Consider the following 25,123-nt stretch of genomic DNA (forward strand, 5'->3'; position numbering starts at 1 on the left):
TGGTTTCGTCGAAGTTGTAGAAGTCACAGTCCAAAACCCCGTATTTTGCTCTTATATTTTCAATAGTCGGAACCACGAGCTAATTAGCTCAGAATCTTCGCATAAGGCCCTTTGGAAATCATAAACGCGATTAAAACGCGTCTTAAGGGCTGGTTGTCGCTTTACAAATCGATGCGCCTAGAGCTTTCCGACGCGTCGCCCTCCACGCGTTTGTAGGATCAAATTTGCCATATCTTCCACGCCAGTTAACTGGGGCGCAAACCCTCTTGTATTGTCACGCAACGTAGACTCGGGAACTTGATAGATTTTTGCAGCAGCTCGACAGCTTAAATTTTTGGATGTTCGGATAGCTTCGATAGCTATAATAATTCATGCTTCGTTAGTTTGGATTTGCATGACTGGTTGTAGAGAAAACACGTATTAGAGTTAGAACATAACGCAAGAACTTGTTAGATAGCTATCTAGCTATCTCATCATCTAAAGAAGATAACGAGGAGTAGTTTTGTAAACTAAAGGTGTTAAGGTTAAGTTCTAGTACGGAATATTTAGGTTGTGGTGGTTTTGTGGCCAGCTCGCTTGGGTGGCCAGCTCACTTGTGGAATACATTATACTACAATCTTCCCCTTAATAACCTTCAACCCCCCCATCCACGGCCATAAACACTCGGGGGCCGCCACCTGTCCCCTCCTCTCATCCCACCCATTCTCCAACACCGCCGCGAGCACCCTCGGCACTGCCATGCCCGTCCCATTAACTGTATACACCCACTCCTTCTTTCCCCCCCGACTCATCTTCGTCCCGAGCCGCCGCGCCTGAAAATCCGTACACACGCTCGCCGACGTGACCTCCCCATACCCCCCATCCCTCCCTCTCCGCGACGGAAAGAACGCCTCGATATCCTTCTTCCGGAAAGCGCTCGCGCCAAGGTCAGTGCTCGGCATCTCGAGCACGCGGCAGTGCAGTCCCAGCTCGCGCAGAACCTCCACCTGCATGTCCACAATCTCCTCAAACACCTCTGTCGCGGCCTCGAGCTCCGGTGTGGTCCATGAAAACAGCTCCACCTTTGTAAACTCGTGCACACGGTATAACCCCTTCGTATCGACTCCTCTCGCGCCTGCCTCTGCGCGATAACAGCGGCTGGCAGCGACATACTTCCTCGGAAGCACCGCAGAATCCAACAACGCACCCGCTCCCATCCCCGCGAGTGGAATCTCCGCCGTGCCCGCGAGACACAGCTCTGGACGCCCTCGAGCCACATCCCCCTCCCCCTGCGCAATCGTATATATCTGCGTCTCGCCGCTCTGGTCTCGTGGCATGAATCCACAGGCTGCCGCGACGTGAGAGTAAACAATACTCGGTGGCGCCACAAGTGTCCATCCGCGTGCCGTTGCCTTCGAAAGCGCAAACTGCACCAGCGCCTGCTCGAGTTGTGCCGCGGCGCCCATAAGGTAGTACCATCCCCACCCAGACGTCGAGCCTGCGCTCGCAAAGTCGAGTATCCCAAGAGAGGTTCCAATGTCGACGTGAGACTTTTCCGACTCCCCAGACGGATGCTCATTGATGTAGCTCAGCACCTTTGGTTCGTGCCCGCGCGGGGTGTCGGGGCTTGTGAAATTCGGCAGTTCGAGGGCCAGCCCTTCGATCGACCTAGTCAATTTCGCCTCTTCCGTTTCGATGCTCGCCAGTTTACTCTTCAGGCTACGGCTGGCGGCAATAATCCCATCTCTGCTCAAATCTTCGAATCCAATCGCTCGCGCGGCGTCCTGGTGTCTGGCAGATTTCGGATTCGCGAGCGCAGCTTGTAGGACATTGCTTTGTTCGCGCATAGATCGACCATCCCGCTGATGCCCCTGCCATTGCGCAAACAGCTCATTGATACGTTGCGGATTCGAACTCTGCGCTCCGTAGTTTCGCTCAATCGCGTTCTGGGTATAGAGGTCCGGATTTTGGCGGATGTGCTTGATGTCAATGGTCGGTTTTTGAGCTATAGAAGGCCGAGAAGGTTCAGCCCGAAGACGAGGTGATGGATGATAAGGACGCCATTGCGGCCGGCGAAGGAGAGGTCGTATGCGTGGAGGCATCGTTACTGTTGGAGCCGCCAAGAGGCATCAATATATTTTGAAGCCCCGGAGGATAGTCTGGCAGAATCACTCCTTTCGTTCACCGTCCAGGACATCAAACAAGCCACTAACCAATGACGCGCCCCTCAAGGCACCGCCAACCACCACCACCATGTTTTGGAATTTCGACAAAGATATAAAGCACGACACTTCTCTCGCCATGTTAGCAAGCATCTAACTTACACATCTCACCCTCACCACTACGCATGAATACAACACCCGACAGGCCACAATGAACACTGAGGACCCCGATGGCGGGGTCCCTGCTGCCACCTACAGCGACGATGATCTGTCCCCCACCAGGCCGAAACCGAAAGAGCTCCCCGCCGACCTCCCGAAATCCCTCAACGATCGCCGTGCCATTCCCGAGTATACAGCAGAGACGGAGATGTATGATGCGTGGCAGGGTGCGTCTCCCCATGCGGTGAAGGACCCGGCTAATATAACATAGGACAATCACAGTTCCTCACTGCGCCAGTGCTTGCCAGACCTCTACAGTTCAACAATCTCTCCCTCTCGGACGATTTTGGCGATGTCCCCCAACGAGTCGAGGACAGCGACAGCAGACTGATGGGGATGCTCGCCGCGCAGGCCGCGCACCGTGATGGGTCGGCACCAGACGGAGACGAAGACGCAATCGCAGCGGACGAGAAGCTGGATGATGCCAAGAAGAGAACAATGTTGCAACGGGCGCTGAATATGGCAGCCAGTAATGGAGATGTAGAGCGCATACAACGGATTCTGGGAGGGGACGCGAGGAAGTACGTCGATCTGGATCTGCCAGATGAGGAAGGCACTGCACCACTGATTTATGCCAGCTGTTTTGTACGTTGTCCCTCAAGGCTATAAGCCCGATCTAACAAATGTAGGGCCATGAACCAGTCGTAGTCGCCCTTCTCGAAGCCGGCGCCAACGTCGACAAGCAAGACCGAAATCAATGGAGTGCGCTCATGTGGGCCATGACCAACCGACACAAAGGAATCGCCAAAACGCTCCTCGACGCAGGCGCTTCCCCGGACGCCAAATCATCTTCTGGCCGCACTGCCTTTGACTTTGTTGCACCCGACAGCGAGCTCTCTGATTATCTTCATGATAGTGGATATCACATTGGGAATGCAGGCGTGGCAGACGACTTTTACAATGCCGGGTTCGAACAGGATCGCTTTGAAGAGGAGATGGCTGAAAATGAGTTGAGGCGGCGGATGATGATGGAGAGTGCAAGGGATCTGGAGGTCGATCTGGGGAATGTTGGGATGGATGACCAGCCAGAGGTGAGATCAAACTTCCCTACCCTGGACTATACTGACTCTGTAGACCCCCGAAGAATTGGAAGAGGAGATGCAGGAATTCGACTGGGCGCGCTGCCTGCACGACCAAATGTTCGTCTTCCAAGAAAGCGAGCTCAACCGCATCTTGGATATTGTCATCACCAACATGACGCCCCAACGATCGACCTCGCAAAAACCGGTGCCAGCAAACATGATTTTCCTCAGCGCGCGCTACGCACACTACCACTCCAGCCAAGAGCTCCTCGGCAAACTGCTCACCATAGCCATGGACAAGATCAACGATGTCGTCGAGGCATATCAGTGGGATATGACAATCTTGGCCTTTTGGATGTCGAACGCCACACTTCTATTACACTACTTGAAGAAGGATGGGGGACTCTCGGAATCGACGGGCGAGTTTCAGCTGCAGCTAGCGGAGCTCATCAATGAGATATTCATCCTTGTCATCAGAGACGCAGAGCGTAGGATAGACAAGGTCCTCGACCCCGCAATGCTCGACCACGAAACAATCCCTGGATTCGAAGACATTGCCTTCCAAGACGAATGGAAAATCTTCAAGCGAAAAACGACTGTCAAGGAGCAGCCCGCAGAAAAGCGTTTCCGACCGCCGTCCCCGAAACAGCGCGCCAAGCCTGCCCCGCGCAACGTCACCTCCCTCCTCTCCTCAACCCTCTTCGTCCTCGACCTATACGACATTCACACCGTCATCTCGGCACAAATCCTTGCTCAGCTCTTCTACTGGATCGCTGCTGAGCTCTTCAACCGCGTCATGTCCAATCGGCGTTATCTAGCCCGCACCAAGGCGATGCAGATCCGCATGAACATCTCCATCCTCGAGGACTGGGCCCGCGCGAACAACCGCAAGCCAGAGCACTACGAAAACGGGTCCATGTCCGCGTCAGGTGAGACCACAGTCGAAGCGGCGCGCCGCCATCTCGCGCCCATCATACAGCTCCTTCAGTGGTTGCAGTGCTTTTCATCCCTCGCCCCTGACGACTTTGAGAGTCTCGTCGGGACTCTCCAGCAACTTACGAAGCTGACGCCACAACAACTCATCCATTCCGTGAAACACTACCGTCCGGAAGTCGGCGAGAAGGGTCTACCGAAGAGCGCCATGAAATACATCATCAATCTCCAGCTCGAAACGAAAGCACGGAAAGATCGCCAGCGGGCTGCTGCCTCATCACCGCGACCAGGCGACTCGGCGCCTTCTACGCCTGTAAAACCTAGGCAGAACAATGGCAACAGCAGCGTATCCCCGACGCCAGACTCGATACAGCGCGAAGAGGAAGAAGAGGAGGAGGACGCGCCCGAGAACTTATTACTGGATCCCGCACTCATGCTTCCGTTTTCGCTTCCGACGAGCACGGATATGCTGGTTAGTTTCGGGGCTGGGTTTGGAGGGGTGAATAGAGAGAGAGAGAGAAAGTATATCCCGACGGTGCCTCCAGAGTTTTTAGCGAAGCTGGATGCGAGGGGTAGGGCGAAGGGTGGGAGTTATGCGGAGGCGGATTGGGCAGATGAACCTGTGTAGGTGGTGGCAGGGGGATGTAAATGGGGGTTACAGTGAGAGAGTACTGTATATAGATGCTACCGTAGTCGGTGCCAAAACAAGTAAAAAAGTGCAGCAAACCTTAGCATATGGCAAGACGCGAAATGAGCTTCTTTAGGATGAAATATGCGCTGGCCACAGAGACCATTGACTCAGAACCGGTCCCAAAGGGCAGCACGAAGAGCGATTATCAGCTTTATGCTCGAATAAACATAAATATTAAATCCTATGCGTATATACACTTCTAACCCATTCAGTTCTGCGCCAATCTAAATAATCTCACATCATTGCTCCAACAAACCCCCAACAAAACCTCCTTACAAAGCCCTTAATGCAGAGGCCGCAAAAACCGCACCAGCCACCCCAGCGCCACCACCCATCCACATCGCGCGCAATCCAATCTCCCCTCTGAACGCGTTGACAGCAATGCATCCCAAGTCGATGGTATCGACAAGCAGGCATGTCCATAAGACAGTTTTCAAGGCTTCTTTCCGTTCTACAGAGATTAAGCAGTACCTTGCCCTTAAGCATTATATAGCCAAGCTTGTTAATAATATCAAACTCAACAAGAGCATTGTTCTCACTAGTATGTGGGCCTATAAGCTCACGGAAAACATAACGCTTCAAATAACGATACTCTTATAAAGCATTTGTCACAAAGTACGTTTATTTAAGATTATTAGACCACTTATTTTAAATATCAAATCTAATTACATATCTAGATCTCAAGAACGAGTACCAAATTGATTACGATAGCAAGCACCATAGACTTCATTATATGGGTCACATCATCTATCTCACAGTTCAAGCCTTCCTTTTTGGTGATACTAAGCACGACGTCTCACCTAATCCAACACCACTTAAACTACCTAATTGGTGCATAAATAGGGCTCTTAGAAAGCTTCATAACATTGTTGTTTTTGTATAACAGTCGCTATAACGAATTGTTGAATTTAGGGAGTATAGCCAAGGCAAAAGGCTTGAACAGGACAACTGAACTCATTGGAACTCTTGGTCTTATATGATTAGCTGTGTTCTATAGCCTGGTGTTTAGCCTGTAATTCAGATGTTTTGCTTAGAGCACAAGGACGAGCTTTAGGATGATACTTTGACTACTAATGAGTGGTCTCATCTTGAAGAAGTATTTAGGATTCTCAAGATCCTAGAACAAACTACACTTGATGTAGAAGGCTCGTTTAGCTCTCTTACCAAGGTGATTATGACCATGGATTTTTTGCTTTAAGCTTTCGAAGACATTACAGAGTCAAAAACGGAAATCAAATATCCAGATGCAATTAAATCTATGGCTAATTATGCATGGAATAAGCTCAATAAGTACTACAATATAACAGAGGCCAGTGAGGCTTATATTGCTTCAATTGTTCTTGATCCTTAGATCAAATGGGTGTACTTTACAAAGCAATGGCCTAATTGGATTAATCAAGCTAAAAAGGACATGTTGGCCTTCTAGAAGACTTAATACAGTAGTTCAAATATTTTTGAGGATCTTTTAGAGCCTTAAAGGGTCTATGAAGATGTCTAGTCAGAGGTCTCAAGCTGCAAGGCGCACTTGATATCGTAACATATCAAGTGCGCCTTGCAGTGATATGCTTGGGTAACTTCTGGAGAATTTTCGAAGCTCTCTGCAGTGTACCATGTCTCGTCTGGTGGATAGTTCTTCCAAGCTGCCTTGTAGAAAAGCTTCTTTCAACTAACTTTTGAGTCGAGGATTTCGTCCACTTCCCACTCCTCTTTGCCATTGACAATGACTGGAGGCTCTGGCTCCTGTTGCTGCCCTTTGATTGCATCATTCAAGTCAAGTCTTAATAGATTGGCATGAAAGACTGGATGAATCTTCATGCTGTTTGGAAGTTTGAGCCGATATGCAACTTGCTGTAACGCTGACTTCTAAACAATAGAAGACACAGAGGTTTCTTGCGTAAGGTTGACTTGACAGAGGAGGCAGGGGATTAGACAAAAAGGCTTTCCAAGTAACACGTTACAGTATTGTAAAGAATACTATATTGAGTTGAATGTAAGGACACAGGGCACCCAGCTCACAGTAATAGCATATGAGAGTGCGAGTCGGAGGCTAAACGGATGCGATCCTATAGGTCTACTACGAAGGATACAAAAAAGATGAAGAGAGGAACCCCCGTTGGGTCAATCTCCTTAAGTACCAGAAACGGGTCCGACTCGGCTAACCTGCCTTAACTCTTAAGATGAAGGGGGAACCCCATGAGTCATTTCCCTCAAGTACCCGAAACCCCTCCGACTCGGTTAGCCCGCCCAAATGATCACACGTGACCTGCAGCTACTCAGAGTCTGCTCCTTGTCTGCTCCTTAGAGTGAGAAACGAGAGGACATCCTTACAGTTGAGCACGAAGCTCCTATCTAAGGAAATACTATCTACTTATATAGTGGCGTCGTGCCTCATGGGTAATCTGGATAATTGGCGGATAGCTAGATATTCAGGATAGTTCGTGGATAGCTCAACTATCCAATATCCACTAGTTTCTGCAACTATCCATTAGCCCCATCACATGGCAGCCTACCCCACTTGCCCCCTGTGACTCACACGTCACGTTACTAGGCCCTGGTCCTGTAACCATGACATCACGTTACCATAGTCATAACACTCTATGATGTCACGTTACCGTAGCCATAACACTTTCCCAATTCGCTCTAGAATTTCAAAAGGTCCCACTTGCTTGTGGACTAGCTTCTTTGATGGCCTCTGTTTCGAGTTGAAAGCCATACTCTGTCTCCCACTTGATAGTGTGGTGCAGGTTTCCTTTTCTTGTTTGCGAAATGTTCCATTTTTGCTTGCGAGAGCATGATTTCATCCTGCAGAAACTCCCAAACCTTGGCCATGGTCTGAGCTATGTTCTTGTGCTCTTGTTTGGCTTCGTGATATGCTTGCTGCTCTGTATCAAAGCTCATACTTGGTTCATAGCCCTTGTTCGCAAAAAACACACTTGTCTTGGTTGCATCTGATGGCAAACTGTTGGCAGCAAACTCCGCCATGCACAAGTATGAAACCCAATTGTCTTGAAGATAGTTCACATGAGCTCGCAAGTAGTGTTCGAGCTCTGCATTGAATCGCTCAGTCTGTCCATCTGTTTCTGGGTGGAAGGCAGTTGAAAGTTTGGCTGAAATTTTCCAAATTTTGCAGAGCAAACTCCAGACTTCTGCAATGAACTGAGGACCTCTGTCTGATATTATCGAGTTTGGTAGACCATGGTGCTTCCATACATGTCGAAGTAAGAGCTGTGCTGTAGCTTCTGCAGTAGTCCCTTCTTGCCCAGCGAAACACGGAATGAAATGTCTTTCTTTCATCAACCTGCATGCAACAACCAAGATAGCATTGTTCCCTTCACAGAGTGGTAATCCTGTCACGAAATCCATTGATATATCCATCCATGGTCGACTGTCAATAGGGATTGGTTGTAGAAGTCCATTGTAGGCATCTCGAGATGGTTTCGATCTTCGACAACTATGGCAGTTTTTGATATATTGAACTATTGTTTTGTCCATGTTTGGCCAGTAATAGTGCCGTTTCATGACTCGCAGCATCTTTCCAGCTCCTGGATGTCCCATAGAAGGTTGTTCATGAACTTCTCTCAACAAGTCCACCTGAATGGTTTCTGGCACCCAAACTCGATTTTGATATTCTAGTATGCCGTTTTTGAGTTCGCAATAAGCCAATGCAACCTCTTTGCTTGTTCGATCACCATTCTCAAGCTTCTGTAGTGTAGCCTTGCAGAATTTGTCTTCCAGTTGAGACTTTTGGATTTTCTCAAGAATTGTCATTTCTCTGATATGAGTTTCCACTGGAGCTAGCTGAGCTGTTTGGCCTTGTTCTTCGAGTTTCTGAATGTCTGGATGTAGCCTTGAAGGTGGTAGCAACACCTGAAGCTGTTGCTTTTGTCGATCATCCTCATCATTGCCTTCTGGTCTGTCACCAGGCCTTCGAGTCAAAGCATCTGCTTTTCCATTTTGCTTCCCAGGCCTATAGATGATCTGGAAGTTGTATCGAGAGAGGAATTCAGCCCACCGAGCTTGTCTTCTTGTCAGCTTCTTGGTGGACATGAAGTATTCCAAGCTTTTGTGATCAGATAAGACTTGGACTGGAAAATCTGTCCCTTCAAGTTCAGGTCTCCATGCTTCAAAACATCTGATGATTGCAAGCAATTCCTTGTCATATATCTCGTAATTGCATTCTGCAGGTGCTAGCTTTTTCGAGAAGTATGCCACTGGATGTAGAACCCCTTGATCATCTTTTTGTGACAAGACTCCTGATGAGATGAAGTCTGAGGAATCTGCTTCGACATAGGCTGTCTTGTTTCTATCAAAATGCCTCAAGACAGGAGCTTCTGTGACTGTTTGTTTCAACAGCTCAAATGCAGTTTGGCATGCATGAGTCCATTCGAATATCTGATCCTTTCTGGTAAGGTTCACCAATGGCCTCATGATGCTGGAGTAATTTCAGATGAACCTTCGATAGAAATTGCAGAATCCAATGAAAGCTTGCATATCCCTGAGCGATTTTGGAGTTCGCCATTCCAATATAGTAGAAACCTTTGCAGGGTCCATGTGAATGCCATTGACTCCCATGATGAGTCCTAGGAATTTGGTTTCTTGGACGAAAAACTCACATTTTGAGATATCTGCTTGCAGTCCAGCTTCTCGAAGCTTCTGTAGGACTTTCCTTATGTGCTCTGTATGCTCTGCTCGAGTAGCACTGTAGATAAGAATGTCATCCATGTATGCGGTGACAAATTGGTTGAGGTAATCCATGAGGGTTTCATTCATGTACCTCTGGAATGTTGCTGGACCATTTGTGAGTCCGAAGGGCATGACCTTGTATTTGTAGGATCCAAATCGAGTTCTGAATGTAGTGAGGTCTTCATCTTCTTCTGTCTGCATTCGAATTCGATTGAAGGCATGTCGAATGTCCAGTTTGGTGAGATATTTTGCTCCTATGACTTGGGCCAGCGTTTCATCAATGAGTGGTATGGGATATTGATCCTTTTTCGTTATGGCATTTAGCTTCCTGTAGTCGACACGGAATCGAAGACCACCACCTGGCTTTCTCACAAACATAATGGGTGAAGAGAATGGGGCTTTGCTTGCTTCAATGAACCCTTTTGGCAAGTGCTCGAAGACATATTCTTCGACCAAATCAAGTTCTTCCTTTGACATATTCCAGAGTGGTGCATATCCCAGCTTTGCATCACCTTCGAGTTCAATATGATGGTCTGAAGGTCGATGGGGAGGTAGCTTGTCTGCTGCCATTTTTGAAAAAACATCCAAAAATTCTCGAGTAGGGGTTCAGGGGTGTGGGGAGCTTTCCGGGGTTGGAGCGAAGTTTTCAGTTGTGGAGTGAATTCTCAGAACTGGTCTCGCTAAAGAGAATTCACTCCACAACAACATAACTGTATACAGATCGAGCCACTGCTCGAGTGCTCCTCTTCTCTTTCCTTTCTTCTCTAGATTGAGTTTAATTCATAATACCCAACTGGCGCCCTATGCCTTGGTGAACCGTGACACCTTCTACCTCTATGTAATGGTGGGTGCACCAGATGTGAGAATCTAGCCACCCAAGGAAGGGACGAATTTACTAAGACAACACACTGTCTTAGGAAACAGAGCCAAAGGGTTGTAGCTTAGACTATTCCACAACGCAGCAATCAGGTGTGTGATGTAATGAAGTGGTTCAGACAAGTTGCAACAAATGTTGAGTCTGGGAACTCAGGGGTAAGTCAGAGGTTAACACCTCACTGACTTTTCAGAAACAAGGAGTAACAAGATGAATGCTTGGAAGCTTGGAAAAGACGTGGAAGTATGTGATAGTCGATTTACTGTATTGTCTGCTTGCCCTTTCTTAAGAAAGGGCAATCCTATTTATGCTAAAGGAGTGTAGTTCCCTCATTTTCCAAGACTTTCCATGACTTACCAGGCTTGGTAACTGTAGTCGATGTAATAGAATCCCATAGAACCATCTCTTAGGTTCGTAGCCTATAGGAAGTAAAAGGAGGTCCAAGGTCAGAGTACCCCTATAGACAAATTATGTCATAGACAAATTATGTCATAACTTAACCAATCTTGTGGGTAACTATAGAGCGATGACATGTAATGAATCATAGAGGTTCATAGGAGCTTTTAGAGCTATCGTTCATGCTCCTAGGCCTCTAGTTGGTAGAGATATGTCATGTGGTAATATGAGTGATGTCATGTAATAAATCATAGAGGGTTGTAGAGATATGCTATGTGGTAATATTGGCGTTGTAGCAATCGTTGAGTAGTATTGCTCTTGTTGTTGGTGTGATAAGCCAAAATATGTATAGTGACTTGTAGGTTTGAGGAGGAGATTTCCTAGTTTGCTCTTGAGTTTGATAGCAAACTGAGTGCAACGAATGTCAGTATGACACTATACAGGTGATGGTTCTTGAACCGAAGGTCGAATCGAATTAGGATGAACTTTCTCCGTATCCGTGGTACGTGTGGACGTCCTTGCGAGAGCGGGTAGCGGATTCAATTCGTTGTTCCGGCGCCGTTCCTGATCGAAGGCGGGAAGTTCTCGTACCATGGTCTGGTATTCTCCATTCCATTGGTTTTTGATGATCGCGACACAGCTGCGGAATTGGGGAGTCAACTTGTTCCACATGTACCGAAACCATTCCGACTCGGAGACTTGTCCTGTGATAGCTGCACTTTGGAAACGAGCCTTGAACTCTGGGAAGGTTTCGCTAGCATGCCCCTTCTCTCCCATTTGCAGGTCGTCGAAGAGGTTCCTGGCCTGTTCCGTCTCGTTGCCTGTGAGGTAGTATGAACCTAGTAGATCCATCATCTCCTCAGCACTGCGGAACCCATGCGTAGCGGACAGGTATTGGGGCTCTAGGTAGGTCTTCGCCAGGCCGGTCGTAGTTCCCCATATCAATGCTCTTCTCGAGACGTCGGTAAGGTTGTGGTCCTCATTGACTACGAGTCGGTCCCGAATCGAAGCGCTCCATTGTAAGAAGGTATGTTCTACCCCATCGCTGAGAGGAAGGATTTTCTCAGAGATGGTTGATTTCTTATAGCGATTCGGAGGGTCCTCGGTGTGCATTCGTGATGACCCTGGAATCGAGGGAGAATGAGTGTTCCGAAGAGGCGGCAATTAAACTGTCTCGGGGGTGTTTCGTGTACGAGGCGTTCGTTGCTCCGTAGCTTCAACTGTGGGTATGGGGGCGTCCACCGGCGGTGTGGACGGGATTCTGGTGCAGCTATAGTAGCTACTAAGGTTACAAAGGATCACTAAGTGAACAGCTGTATATAATGAGGGATAGCCTTACTGTTACAGCTAAGTGCTAGTGCTATGGCTAGCACTTATGGCTGCAACCTCACATGATGGATAACATTGGATATCATGGATATTATGTTATCCATGTTATCCACAGCGATCCACGGAATGTCATGTGATGGATAACATTGGATATCATGGATATTATGTTATCCATGTTATCCACGGGGATCCATGGAATATCAGGTGATGGATAACATTGGATATCATGGATATTATGTTATCCATGTTATCCACGGGAATCCACAGAATATCAGGTAATGGATAACATTGGATATCATGGATATTATGTTATCCATGTTATCCACGGATATCCCTTTGGCACGACGCCACTATATAAGTAGATAGTATTTCCTTAGATAGGAGCTTCATGCTCAACTCAATATAGTATTCTTTACAATACTGTAACGTGTTACTTGGAAAGCCTTTGTGTCTAATCCCCTGCCTCCTCTGTCAAGTCAACCTTACACAAGAAACCTCTATGTCTTCTATCATTTAGAAGTTAGCGTTACAGTAACCTCATCTACTTCCTTCTAAGCACTTGTCTTAACATCGTCGATGATATTCTTAAGCTTCTCTGCTATGTGTTTCCCTAGTCGTCTCTTCATTTCTTATTAAACAAATGGTGCTACCTGTTGTTGCACTAATAGTGCTCTTCTAACTTCTACTAAGGCCTAAGCCATCTTTTCTAGTTCACTCTTTCGTGCCTCTAATAGGTGCACTACTCTAATTTCTTTTCCTATGATCTGTTTTAAGTTGAACTTTCTTCAAGTGCCCTAAACCGCCACTAAGATCCCTTCAGTGTTTGGCACAGATACCAATATACCTGTGGTATCCGGGTATATCCTCGAGTATATACCTACCCGGCGATATTTTAGGAGTATCCGGCATATCCGGATACTCTCGAGTATATATCCGGATATATGCCAAGAATAGCCAAGCGTAGCCAAGACCTCTTTTTTCCAACGTCGTGAGACCTGTATTGATGCTGTATAAAGTGATAATGAGCGACTCGTCGGTATCAGATATACCGACAGAGCTTGAGGGCTATAATTGCTATGATACTCATAATGAGCCAAGTCTGCCGACGCTACCGCCCCCTATTCATATTCAACAGGATATTAATCCTACACCACTCCGGCTCCAGCCTCCAGGACGGATGCTGCCACCGACGTCATCGATACTATTTACGAAGCTATTGTATTCGCGATTGATACTTGATAGTAACCCACCTACAGTTAAGGTAACTTGCTTACAACCAGACTGCGGATATTCACCTACTCCGCAGCTATGAAGTCAGACTTCAACTGGTAATCTTTGGAAGCACTATACCCAGAAGCATCCAACAGTAGCATATACAATGAAAGGTCATACGATTACGCCGTCAAGCCCATCAAGTAGTGCATCGTCATTTTTTGAGCCACAGCCGCGGAACCTGCAATGTCATACTGACATTCGTTGCACTCAATTTGCTATCAAACTCAAGAGCAAACTTAGAAATCTCCTCCTCAAACCTACAAGTCACCATACATATCTTGGCTTATCACACCAACAACAGAAGCAATACTACTCAACGATTGCTGCAAACTCTTCTACTACATCTGTTTATGCTACATACATCACGGCATATCATTTGGACACTCATTGAACAAGTTATTAAAAAACTCTCCTCCTTAAGGGGGTGGGCCAATACTACCACATGGCATATCTCTACCAACTAGAGGCCTAGGAACATGAACGATAGCTCTAGAAGCTTCTACAACCCTCTATGATTCATTACACGTCATCGCTCCTTAGTTACCCACAAGATTGGTTAAGTTATGACATAATTTGTCTATAGGTACTCTGACCTTGGACCTCCTTTTCACTTCCTATAGGCTAGGAACCCAAGAGATGGTTCTATGGGATTCTCTTATGTTCACTACATGATTAGCAAGCTAGTTGTGGGTCGCACTTGATTTCTAATACATTTACCAAGCCTGGTCAGGCATGGAAAGTCATGGAAAATGAGAGAACTACACTCCTTTGGCATAAATAGGATTGCCCTTTCCTTAAGAAAGGGCAAGCAGGCAATACAGTAAATCGACTAGCACATACTTCTACGTCTTTTCCAAGCTTCCAAGCATTCATCTTGTTACTCCTTGTTTCTGAAAAGTCAGTGAGGTGTTAACCTCTGATTTACCCCTGAGTTCTCAGACTCAACATTTGTTGCAACTTGTCTAAACCACTTCACCACATCATACACCTGATTGCTGCGTTGTGGAATAGTCTAAGCTACAACCCTTTGGCTCTGTTTCCTAAGACAGTGTGTTGTCTTAGTAAATTCATCCCTTCCTTGGGTGGCTAGATTCTCACATCTGGTGCACCCACCATTACATGCAAGTCCAGCCTGCTCAAGCTCAAGCATCGAATAGTAGAGCGAAATACTGAGAGTTATTACTCTCATTCGTTGTATCAAATAACCTCTCCTTGCGACTTATTGAGAGCTATTCGTTCCATCAATTAGTACAGTTCTTAAGCCCAAGTACTCTGTTGATATCTCTGGGATGCCGACAGGATAACTAGTAGATCCTTGACCTCCTGTATCTGTGCTTCGAGGTGGTCCATTAGACTCGGGATGTCTTCGGATGGCCCAGCGGTCGTAGCTGCAGCGGTGGTTTGTCTGGTAGTCATTCTGGGCAGTTGACCGTCGTTGTCTTGGGGTATGTTTGATGTCAGCTTTTTCGACATATTGCCTCAGGTGTGTATCGGTCCAGATACGAAAGAGCTTGACTTCCGGTAGCTCGTAGCTATCAACGCTCTTGTCCACAATTTCCTCTGTGCTATGAGGTGGTTCTTAAGGATCTCGTATCCTATTTGGCGCCAACGCGTCGGCGACTTTACCAGCTTGTTCTGAAGAATCAAACCCTGATCCACTGGCTGTCCGTGAGATCTCTGGAATCACGGCTATTTGAAGTCGTCAGGTCTCTCCTCCGAAATGTCACCGAGTCGCAGTCGATGGTGTAACGGTAGTTCTCCTGAGTCGTTCCGGTGTGGGATATTATTTAAGTACGGCCGTCCCCAGCAGGCGTGATCTTTTTTGTATAATGTAAGGACACAGGCACCCAGCTCACAGTAATAGCATATGAGAGTGCGAGTCGGAGGCTAAACGGATGCTATCCTATAGGTCTACTACGAAGGATACAAAAAAGATGATGAGGAACCCCGTTTGGTCAATCCCCTTAAGTACCCGAAATGGGTCCGACTCGGCTAACCTACCCTAATGCTCCCCACGTGACCGTAACCTGCCCGACTCCGATGCTTTCCATCACTGAGGGCTTTGGCATCCTTACATTTATTAGGCCTAGCATCAGAATGTTTAATGAAATGCTCTAAATAAAGCATTGCTTGTTCGCCATTTGTATATCCAGAATCAGAGAGCAATATGAGCTCCGCTTAGCTTTTCATTATACCAGGACTCCATATGTTGTCGTCCTTGTATAATAATCACTAGTGGAATCACTTGTCCAATTGCACAGATTGACTCGATTATAGTAATAGACCTGCGATTTTCGGCCATTGGAACATACATCTTAGTAGGGTCAGTTTATTTATATTTCAATGACGATAACTAATTGTACATACCTCTGTAATATATATAGGAAGTATTACCTCCTCCTTAGTGCTAATCCAACATGAAAGCCAGTTTCATCAAAGTTATAGACGTTTTGTGGCTAGATATCATGTTGGATACACCATGACAAATATACTGAAAACCAGTCCTCTACTGCTGAAATATCATGAGTTGTAACTCGAAGTCGAGCAATCACTTTCGTTTTAACGACTCGAAAAAGGTTAGAATGGCTTTTTATAAAGCCCTGAAACCAGCGCCATGAAGGCGCTGGTTTCGGTGGTATTTCTACCGCCTACAAGTGGCTAATTGCAGCAAAAACCATTGCTCTTGATGCCCCTTAACCCGCATGATACGAATCTTCGACATATTTGTATATTGCCTTAATTTGTACCTCTGAGAGTATCTTATTTTGTCCTCCGCGTTTAGAAATAGGAGACGATATTGGGGCTTCGGCGGCTTTCAACTTCGCTCGTCGAGTATAGGAATTAAGCGTCTTAACATTATAAATTTGAGCGGCGGTGATTGGCTTTTCGGAAGGGTTCTTGCGGAGGAATTCGAGGGCTTGGTCCATTATACAGAGCAAAATTATCGCAGGTGCATAGTTGAGAGTGGGAAACATATATATTTGGGTGTAAATCTCTGACTCGGCTATGACGGGATGCAATTTCGCTTTCCGGATGCACTTCGCTTTCGCCGACCACCTGTAAGGTGGTCGGTGCGAACACCGACGATTACGTTACGCTTCAATAAATATACCATAGATTAATTCTCATTTTTTATACAGAAATCCTGCGCCGCTTAACAAATATCCGGGATTAACATCCAAGCAGCTACCGTGGGCTGTTGACCTCAAGTTATTGATATTATCGACCATAGGCTGGTGTTGTGATGTTCTCAGTTCTCAGTTCCTTCCTTGAATTCAGCTCGCCTTGAGACACGTGTGGCAACTCCACTAGTGCATCCCACCTTTCGCGTATGACAGGGTAGCAGCGACCAAAACAAACCAGCCTCAGCACCATTCAACAACGACAAAACAGTAATATACTCGACGAAAAACGACTATCAACAATCGACAACAGCTCGAAATCATTGCGATGCTGTGACGCTACGACTCTACAGCTTTAAAATTCGAAAAGCCGCGCGCGCGTTGAAGAATAGAGCTCATATAGCCTTTGTTTACATCTCCTCAAGATGGCTACCGGACGTTTAGCTACGAGACTTCAGGTTGGATCAGCCGCTTGGGTGGCGGAGGAGAGGTCATCTGCGGTTCAGATTGCAGATGCGGAAGTGGAGGAGTTTACCTTCTCTGCGCGTAACGAGCTGGACTGGTTGAACGAGCACATGGCGGAGATATTCAACGAGAACCAGATGTAGGTTGACGTGGCTTTTGTGCCGGCAGTCCGATTGCTAACGCGAACGCAGGAATGTTACAGAGATGTTCAAGACACCTGGAAAATTGCGTGGCAAAACGCCGCGGACGGCGAGGAAGCGGAATCCCTTAGAAGTGAGAGCGGTGAGTACTTATGCTTCGTGGAATATTGGGCTTGACTGACTGTTATAGCCTCTTTCCGATATCTTCTCGGCATCACCGCGACAAAACGGAAATGGGAGTCCCTTGCGACAGGTTTATGAGCGCCAAGCTCCTAAGTTCAAGGTCGCGGAAGACGTGCTGGTGCCACAAGCCGATTTCGCAATGCCGCCAAAACCAGCACGGGCAGGCAACAACATATTCCAGGATTCGGGTTACCATGGTAGCCAATCTACTCAGGCTGCATCTATGGTGTTTGAGACTCAAGAATCTACGCAAGAGGCAACGCAACCATTTACACAACCATTTACACAACCGTGCAATCCATCGAGGACACCCGCCAAAGCCGACCTCCTTTCAGAAGTGGATGACGTGCAATCAGAAGAACGGCGAACAACCGAAGGCTCATATGAATACGCAAAGGAAGAGCAGACTATGCAGATGGCGATGGAAAAGGTTGTCGCGGACACCGCTCCAGTCACAAAGCAACCCTTGGAGGTGGATTTTGACTCGCCCGAGCAGATTCGACCGGCATCCCCTGAACCGAAGTCCCCAGAAACTGCCGCGCCCGCTCCGCTAGAAAAAGAGCTACCTCAGCTGCCTGGGACCGAGCAGAAAGAAACGGAAGTATTTGACGAGGCTGCGACACCATCGGGTGGCTCGAGCCCAGTCAGCCAAATTGTCCGCAAGAGCAGTCTTAGTTTTGCTGCGCTGCCGGCACGAGAGCCATTGACAACGAAGAAGAGCATGGGCAACCGCCCAAGCCATCTGGAGCAAAACCGAACGAGCTACTATGGAAAAGGCAACGATGACAGAGGTTTCGGGAACGAAGATGGAGATGACGATGAGATGGACGTAGACGATGTTGAGCCAGCGGCAGAGCCTGCCTCAACAGCAGCACGGGCTTTCAACAAGACGTACACTCAGCGTCTGCAAGACCAAATCAGTATGCTGGGGCAATCAAAACCGAATGCGCCTAGACCATCAAAGTCGATTCCTAACATTGCCGCCATGGCTGCACAACAGCAAGAATCTCGCCCTGCAGAATCCCCAAGTAGAACTGAACGCGCGTTCAACGCACCTGGAGCGTTCCCAGAAGATGAGGATTCCTGGATTGGGCCGCCAACCACAGCTGCCCCATCGAAGCCGTTCAGCCCGAGACCTGCATTAACGAAGAGCTATACGACTGAGGTGATGGAAGACATTCGTGGCAAGGAGAGCATTGGTGGCCATGAATTCAACGTCCCAAAGCAGCGTGAAATACGCCAACCTTCTCCATTACGAGAAGTTGCTCAGTATCGTCCGAATGGCCTTTTCGGCCACGCAAAGTCCCAATCCACGTCTGTTATCCGGTCTCCAAACAAGGCCCATGATGATAATGAGCTTCTCAAGAAGACCATTTCAGTTTCGAACCCGAATCCTGGCGGCGAGCAATCACCTCCTAAGTCGCCTACAAGAAGTTATCGCGAGAGCCCATTGAAGGCGGCCAAAGACAAGCTTTCATCTATCTTGAAGACCTCCAAGGGACTCTTCGCAAGTAGCGCTGCAGCCAGTGCAGATGCTATGGCGTCAACATTATCGCCACCACCTGGACGAATGACCTGCCAAGCGTCAAAGTCAATTGCTGACCTTATGGAATCAACACACGCACCTTCCATCTATCCGTCGCTCAAGACTCAGCTCAGTAGCCAGAGCCTAATACCAGAGAGCCCGTCTAAGAAGGCTACCGTACGCAAGGCGAAGGAGAAGGAAGTGAGAGACGCGGAAGTCATGGTGCAACAGCTGAATAAGCTGGATAGAGAACGCGAAAAGGAAGCTGAGAAGGCCCGACTTTTTATACAGCAAGAACGCGAAAGAGTCGCTGCGATGGAACGCAAGGTGGCTGCACAGAAGGAACAGAAGGAGCAGGAGAGAAGAGCCGCCGCTCAAAAGGAGGAAGAGAGGAGGCTTGCTGCACAGAAGGAGGAGGATCGACGAATTACTGCACAGCAAGAGCAGGAGAGGCTGGCTGCTATCCAGAAGGAGGAAGAGAGAAAGGCTTTTGAACGTGAGGCTCTGGCTCGCGAGGCACCTGCGCCCCGCGCTACAAGAACGAGTCCACGAAAGACAAAGGCACAGCTTGAAGCAGAAGGGAAGGCTGCCGCCGCTACAGCAGAATATGCAGATGAAAATGTCGAGATGACAGAATCTTCGTCCATACCTCAATCTCTTAGTCGTTCGCAAATTGGAAGGCCAAAGGAGCCAGTCAAACGTACATTAAGACCTACCGCCAAGCAGCCACCTACCAACTCTCGTGGTGCGCCCGTTGTAATTCGGGTTAACACTGGATCCCGCCCGTTCCAGCCATCCAACGCGGCATTGGCAGCTTCTCTTGGCGACTCGCTGCCTCCGGCTGCTCCCCAACCTGTTGCTGGACCATCCAGAGCCAAGCAACCTGTCAGAGGTCTTCACCCAAAGGCATCTGTTGATAGCTTGAAGAGCGTTTCATCATCGACGACAACGAAAGTCAAGGCTTTGGAAGCCGCCGCCCGTAAGAGGGAGCAGGATGAGCGAGAGGCTCAGCGGAAGCGTGACGCCAAAGCTGAGCTGACAAGCCAGCTCGAGTCAAAGCGCAACGCTCAGCGTGCTCTGGAGAAGAAGCAGGAGTTGGAAAAGGCAAAGCTCAACAGGCCTCCTCCGCCACCTGCTCGCCCGAACCCACATGCTGAACGGGACAAACCGCTTCCTACCACCCATCGTGTGGAGCCTGAGCCAGTTCATCGCATGAACCCTACCATGCAGAGGCCCCAGGAAGAGAGCAGAATGAACACTCTCCAGAATACTACAAAGGCACCGCCGAAGCGCCCAATGCCTGCTGACGAAGCTCAATCCCGTCCAGCTATGCCGCGGAACGGGCCTTCTTATCACCAAAATGATTCGAAGCGACGCAAGACCGAGGACGAGTTCCTTGATGATGCCATGGAGACTCAACCTAGGGGAGCAATGGCTCCTCCAATTAGACAGTCAACCATTCGTCACAAGGTATGCAACTCAACGGAACATCTCCAGACTAAGCTAACCAAATTTCAGGATGTCCCAATGAAGTCTCTCTTCCCTACTGGCTACTCCGCCGCACCATCTTCGCACAGCACGGTCCACAACGCACCACATGCAATCCCCCAGCACATGCAATCCAAGCCTACCCGCCCAATGGACATGACCCAGACATCCAAGGCACCCATCAACTTCGCACCCAACCCCGCGCACAAGACTCCTGCGCGTCCTCTTGGCCCTGGCCACCCCAACGGCAAGTCGACCTCGAAGCCTTCGGCTAAGTCGTCACCGCGATACATCAACGGCGAGAACATCGACTTGCCCGAGATCCACACGGACTCCGAAGACGAGAACTCGGATGCAGGCGGTGACTTCGCGGTCCCCGAGTGGGCAAACAGCCCTAACCTCGCGGCTGGGATCATGGCGCAGGAGGGCTGTGATCCGACGAGTGTGTTTGGAGCACCAGGGGAGCTGAGGATGGAAGAGGTCTTTAGGAATAAGGAGCGTTGGGGGAAATTTAGGCAGAGAACGAGCAGTGCCAACTGGAGCGGGACTGATCGGTTGACGGAGGAGGAGATTCAACGCGATCTGGTTGCGAGGGAGAGGCTGAGGAGAGAGGGTGGATGGACGTATGGAATGAGCTGAAGGGTTGAAGAGATTGAGCATGATGACTTGCATGAAGGAGAGGGCGAAGCGGATTATATTTAAGGAGAGCGGTTTGCATATTTACTGTCCTTGCTTGCGGGACATGCATACAATTTTGGCGTTGGGGTGTCTGGATAGTATCTTGAGTGGTGGATAGCAGAGCGCTTCCATCTGTTACCTAGGGTCTTATGACATATGTTTGGAATTGAATGTCTACTCTCTTTGTTAAATATCTTCTCGTTACCGTAAATGATATCTTGCCTCGGCTGTGAAGAAACTGCTAAACAGGGTGGACGAGGGTCCTGTGTCTCGGCCTTGTGGACCAAGTCCTCAAGATCAAAGAAACGCTCGACACTTGGCAGAATTTTAGGAATTGCCATATAACTTAGAAGAGCTGTACATTTCTATATAGAAATACATTTTATCTCATTTCAATACCCCAATCATACACGTTCGAAACATTGCATAAACCCCACCTATGATACAAATGCACGCTACACTGTCCATCCCCAGACTATCTTACCCCTTCCATCTTCTCCTCCCCTGCCTTATCCCCATCTATCTCCGTCTCAAGTACCAGTTATAAGCCAGCGTCGAGGCGTCCGACGGGAACGGCGACGGCACCTCCGCAATCCCCGGTCGCGCCACCGGATGCCTCAAGTACACCGCCGCGCAGATATTATGGTTAACCTCCAGATATCTCGGCACAAACGCAAACGCAGACATATACGGACGCGGCCTCCACGGCGTCGCATACGGCTTACTCGAATCAATCGGGTTCTCGCGAACCTCGCGCAGCGCCTCCGCGAGCGTCTTGCGGTCCGCCTCAGGTGCCTTCTGCATTGCTGACTCCTTGGTAGCTACGACCTGCGCCTGCAGCGATGGGTCGACGTTTCCGGAAGTCGGAGCGGCGGCCGGTTTGGCCTTAGGCACGTTGGCGAGGGAAAGCTTGGACACGAGCTCGGCGACTTGCGCGTCGAGGTCTTCGGTGGTGGTGCGGCTCACGCTGCCGATTGCGCGGCGCACGGTGGCGGAGAAGGCGCGGATCTCCTGCTTCTTCTTGGCGTTGGGGCTGTGGGCGCTCTTGTCGGCGAGGACGGCGCGCGCGCTGGCGAGGAGGGATTGGAGGTTGTCTTTGTGCTCTTTGCGCTGCTTCTTCTCGATGGCTGCTTCGTCGAGCTCGGGTTCCTCGGCGGGTGTGGCTTCTTCCAAGGTCTCTTCAGAGGTGGTCTCCTCGGAGCGGGGAGCTTTCGCGGCGGCGAGACGCTTGCGGTGGGCTTTGGTTGCTTGGACGTCCTCAACTTCTTTGGGAGCGCCGGTGGCAAAGAGGACGCGGTCGGGCTCGACTTGGAACATGTCGCCGGGGTTGAGGTGGTAGCCGGGATAGGTCATCTAAAGCTGTTGTTAGCCGGTAATTGGCTTGTGTGGACAGTTAACACCCATACCTTCTTGCCATTGACCTTGACGCCTCCGTGTAGAACAAACTGCCGTGCTTGCCTTGCACTGCTGGCGAACAGGGCCCGGAAGACAGCTGTGTCTAGTCTCCGCTCTACTGGTGCATATGTCATGCCCATGTAGGGGATCACTTTGTTTTGTCTCAACCGACGACCTTTTGCATCTAAAGCTTCACCGGTCTGAAGACCCGAGCCGCGGCCGGTGGCCTGCTCAGATCCATCGTAGTAGGCCATGTATCTGTGATTCATGGGTATTACGGACTTGATGCGGGACGTAAACATTCGCTGCCACTTCTTCTCGCGGATCTGCTCGCCGTGGTAGGCGCGGGTTGCCCTCTTCGCAAACCATTTCTGCTGGAAGTAGGTGGCGCGAAGGAATGTGGTTCTTTGTTGAGAGAGGTTGTAGAGGTTGTATTTGCTCATCGACATGCGGATTTTCTAGCAGGTTCAGATGGTTAGCAGGCGCACACGGGTGAAGCGTTTGGAGACGCGGAAATTGGGACTGGAATGAAGCTTACTGGCGCCTTGAGGCCATGGAAGCGTTTTGTCCTCATGGTGAGTTACGTGTATGTGCTGGACTGCGGGAATTGGAAGCAGCACGCGGCAATTCAAGACCCAATTCGAGCACGAGACGACGTTCGGGATGCTTCACCTCGAAATGCAAGCCTCGAAAAATCTCAATGTGGTCTAGTGGGCGGCGCGGAGCGGAGCGGAGGCAGCGGAGGGCGGCGGAAAGCTTTTGCGGAATTTGCAGCCTTGCCCATCAAGCGAGGCAACTCTTCGTTTCTTTTGTCGAACTTTTGGTCACCAGCCTTGCATTTTAGTCGAAGCATTAAAACACTCATAACCACTCTGTCGCCATTTTTGTACGTCAATCCCGTCAATATACATATATCTTTTACACGGCATACTTATATTTGCTTAACAGGATTATTTCTTGACAAGAAAGCAAAAAGACACTGCAGGTTGGACCGCGTGTTATCAACCTTTCACCCCGCCTTTCCCTCATTGACGCATCCGTCACTCCAACATCGACTTAATATAACCTGCACGTTACATTAAAGGATACATATATCAATTGTTTGCCGGTCAATCCGTCAACAATCTAATTAATATGTCGGATTCCGTTCCTGAGGTCGCCAAGTTGGCAGAGCCTGTCGCAACTCAGGCGCTTGCAGAAGTCCCAGTGGCGACTGAAGCTGCGCCAGAGAAGACAGAGGCTGCACCAGCAGCGGATGCTGCCCCGGTTGCAACTGCTACTGAAACCCCTGCCAATGGCGCTGAGAAGACTGGAGAGGAGGCGAAGGACAGCTCTGACAGGAAGGGAGAATTCCAGCGCAACGGCCAGGACAGAGGACCACGCGTGTTCAAGAGATACGAGAGCAAGAGCAAGTTCGACCCATCTAAGCTCCCAATCACGGACAACCCGTCCGAGATCCGCGCCCAGGTATGCGCCATTTCCCTTCCCTTATTCTTGACGATCGCTGACAGGTTTGAAGGTTGACTTCTACTTCGGTGACTCCAATCTTCCCACCGACGACTTCTTGCTAGAATTGACCGGCGGATCGGAGAACAAGCCCGTATCGCTGAAGAAAGTCCACGAATTCGGCCGCATGAAGCGTTTCCAGCCCTACTCCACCATCGTCGAGGCGCTGAAGACCTCCGTTGTCGTCGAGGTCAGCGGCGCCGCCGACGAGGAAGTCGTGAAGCGCAAGGTACCACTGAGAAATAACCAAGGCTCCGAAGCCACTCAGCTATACAAGGCGAAGGAGGCCCGCTCCGTCTACGCCAAGGGCTTCGGCGACGAAGAGGCAACCACCCAATTCGACATCGAGGCTTTCTTCGCGACGTACGGCCCCACCAACGCGGTCCGCCTCCGCCGCGACGACGACACCAAGGCCTTCAAGGGGTCCGTGTACGTTGAGTTCGCGAGCGAGGAGCTGGCCAAAGCGTTCCTCGCGCTGGACCCCAAACCGAAGTGGAAGGGCGAGCAGGAGCTCGAGGTCATCTCCAAGGCCGACTATGTCATGACGTGCAACAAGGAGATTGCGGATGGCGTGAGGAAGCCAAAGGAGACCAAGGTCCGTGGCGGTGGCCGCGGTGGACGTGGAGGCGACCGCGACCAAGGCGACTGGAAGAAACGCCGTGCTGACGACCAGAGGCACGGATTCAGGGATAACAAGGGGGGTCGTGGAGGCCGTGGTGGCCGCGGTGGACGTGGAGGTCGTGGCGGACGTGGTGGCAACCCCAACCGCGAGGCCAGGGGCCCACGCCCGGATAACAACAGAAACGAGGAGGCGTAAGTTGGAGCTCCCCGAATATTGCGCCTGTACTGACTGAATGATAGTGCTGCTAAGGCTTCCGCGCCGGAAGGAGGTGAGAGCAACAACAAGCGTGCGCGCGAGGATGACGGAGGAGCAGGACAGGCACCGGCTAAGAAGGTTGACACTAAGGAGGCGCTGGCACCGGCTGCGGCTTCGTAGGCGATTTTTATTTGGATGCATTTCGTTTGCTTGCCTCAAAAATACTTTGTTGGGCGTTTGG

General features: G+C 49.4%; 5 protein-coding genes across 5 annotated transcripts; 3 read left to right on the forward strand and 2 right to left on the reverse strand.

The window, feature by feature from the left end:
• The first annotated feature begins 289 nt into the window (after positions 1-289).
• On the forward strand, positions 290-5,082 carry VC83_02212 (uncharacterized protein). Its single transcript, XM_024465879.1, has 4 exons — positions 290-2,527; positions 2,572-2,945; positions 2,990-3,391; positions 3,435-5,082. The coding sequence occupies exons 1-4, from the start codon at positions 2,353-2,355 to the stop codon at positions 4,941-4,943; spliced, it is 2,460 nt and encodes an 819-aa protein (XP_024326809.1). The 5' UTR covers positions 290-2,352; the 3' UTR covers positions 4,944-5,082.
• DIA4 (Serine--tRNA ligase, mitochondrial) lies at positions 606-2,081 on the reverse strand (the record flags this gene model as incomplete). Its single annotated transcript, XM_024465878.1, has 1 exon — positions 606-2,081. One exon carries the CDS (start codon positions 2,079-2,081, stop codon positions 606-608), a length of 1,476 nt encoding a protein of 491 aa, XP_024326812.1.
• An 11,468-nt stretch (positions 5,083-16,550) lies between the features above and the next one.
• VC83_02213 (uncharacterized protein) lies at positions 16,551-21,440 on the forward strand. The gene is made up of 4 exons (XM_024465880.1): positions 16,551-17,289; positions 17,342-17,432; positions 17,481-20,468; positions 20,517-21,440. Exons 1-4 carry the CDS (start codon positions 17,111-17,113, stop codon positions 21,123-21,125), a joined length of 3,867 nt encoding a protein of 1,288 aa, XP_024326810.1. The 5' UTR covers positions 16,551-17,110; the 3' UTR covers positions 21,126-21,440.
• A 66-nt stretch (positions 21,441-21,506) lies between these two features.
• Positions 21,507-23,305, reverse strand: NAM9 (mitochondrial 37S ribosomal protein nam9). Its single transcript, XM_024465881.1, has 3 exons — positions 23,098-23,305; positions 22,571-23,017; positions 21,507-22,517 (listed from the first exon to the last, which is right to left on the reverse strand). Exons 1-3 carry the CDS (start codon positions 23,131-23,133, stop codon positions 21,684-21,686), a joined length of 1,317 nt encoding a protein of 438 aa, XP_024326815.1. The 5' UTR covers positions 23,134-23,305; the 3' UTR covers positions 21,507-21,683.
• Positions 23,306-23,325: 20 nt separating this feature from the next.
• VC83_02215 (uncharacterized protein) lies at positions 23,326-25,062 on the forward strand (the record flags this gene model as incomplete). Its single annotated transcript, XM_024465882.1, has 3 exons — positions 23,326-24,026; positions 24,079-24,878; positions 24,927-25,062. The coding sequence occupies exons 1-3, from the start codon at positions 23,694-23,696 to the stop codon at positions 25,060-25,062; spliced, it is 1,269 nt and encodes a 422-aa protein (XP_024326816.1). The 5' UTR covers positions 23,326-23,693.
• Positions 25,063-25,123: the final 61 nt, after the last annotated feature.

This window comes from Pseudogymnoascus destructans (assembly GCF_001641265.1).
Source record: "Pseudogymnoascus destructans isolate 20631-21 unplaced genomic scaffold scaffold_4, whole genome shotgun sequence".
NCBI lineage: Eukaryota > Fungi > Ascomycota > Leotiomycetes > Thelebolales > Thelebolaceae > Pseudogymnoascus > Pseudogymnoascus destructans.

What these genes read in the sequence shown, in the direction of transcription:
- VC83_02212 (XM_024465879.1), top strand. Translation starts at nt 2,353, where the DNA reads ATGAACACTGAGGACCCCGATGGCGGGGTCCCTGCTGCCACCTACAGC. An exon ending in TGATTTATGCCAGCTGTTTT is followed by an intron (nt 2,946 to 2,989) that starts GTACGTTGTCCC and finishes TAACAAATGTAG; the next exon opens with GGCCATGAACCAGTCGTAGT. An exon ending in GGATGGATGACCAGCCAGAG is followed by an intron (nt 3,392 to 3,434) that starts GTGAGATCAAAC and finishes CTGACTCTGTAG; the next exon opens with ACCCCCGAAGAATTGGAAGA.
- VC83_02213 (XM_024465880.1), top strand. Translation starts at nt 17,111, where the DNA reads ATGGCTACCGGACGTTTAGCTACGAGACTTCAGGTTGGATCAGCCGCT. An exon ending in ATATTCAACGAGAACCAGAT is followed by an intron (nt 17,290 to 17,341) that starts GTAGGTTGACGT and finishes ACGCGAACGCAG; the next exon opens with GAATGTTACAGAGATGTTCA. An exon ending in AGTCAACCATTCGTCACAAG is followed by an intron (nt 20,469 to 20,516) that starts GTATGCAACTCA and finishes ACCAAATTTCAG; the next exon opens with GATGTCCCAATGAAGTCTCT.
- NAM9 (XM_024465881.1), bottom strand. Translation starts at nt 23,133, where the DNA reads ATGAGGACAAAACGCTTCCATGGCCTCAAGGCGCCA. An exon ending in TCCATGGCCTCAAGGCGCCA is followed by an intron (nt 23,018 to 23,097) that starts GTAAGCTTCATT and finishes TGAACCTGCTAG; the next exon opens with AAAATCCGCATGTCGATGAG. An exon ending in TCAAGGTCAATGGCAAGAAG is followed by an intron (nt 22,518 to 22,570) that starts GTATGGGTGTTA and finishes CAACAGCTTTAG; the next exon opens with ATGACCTATCCCGGCTACCA.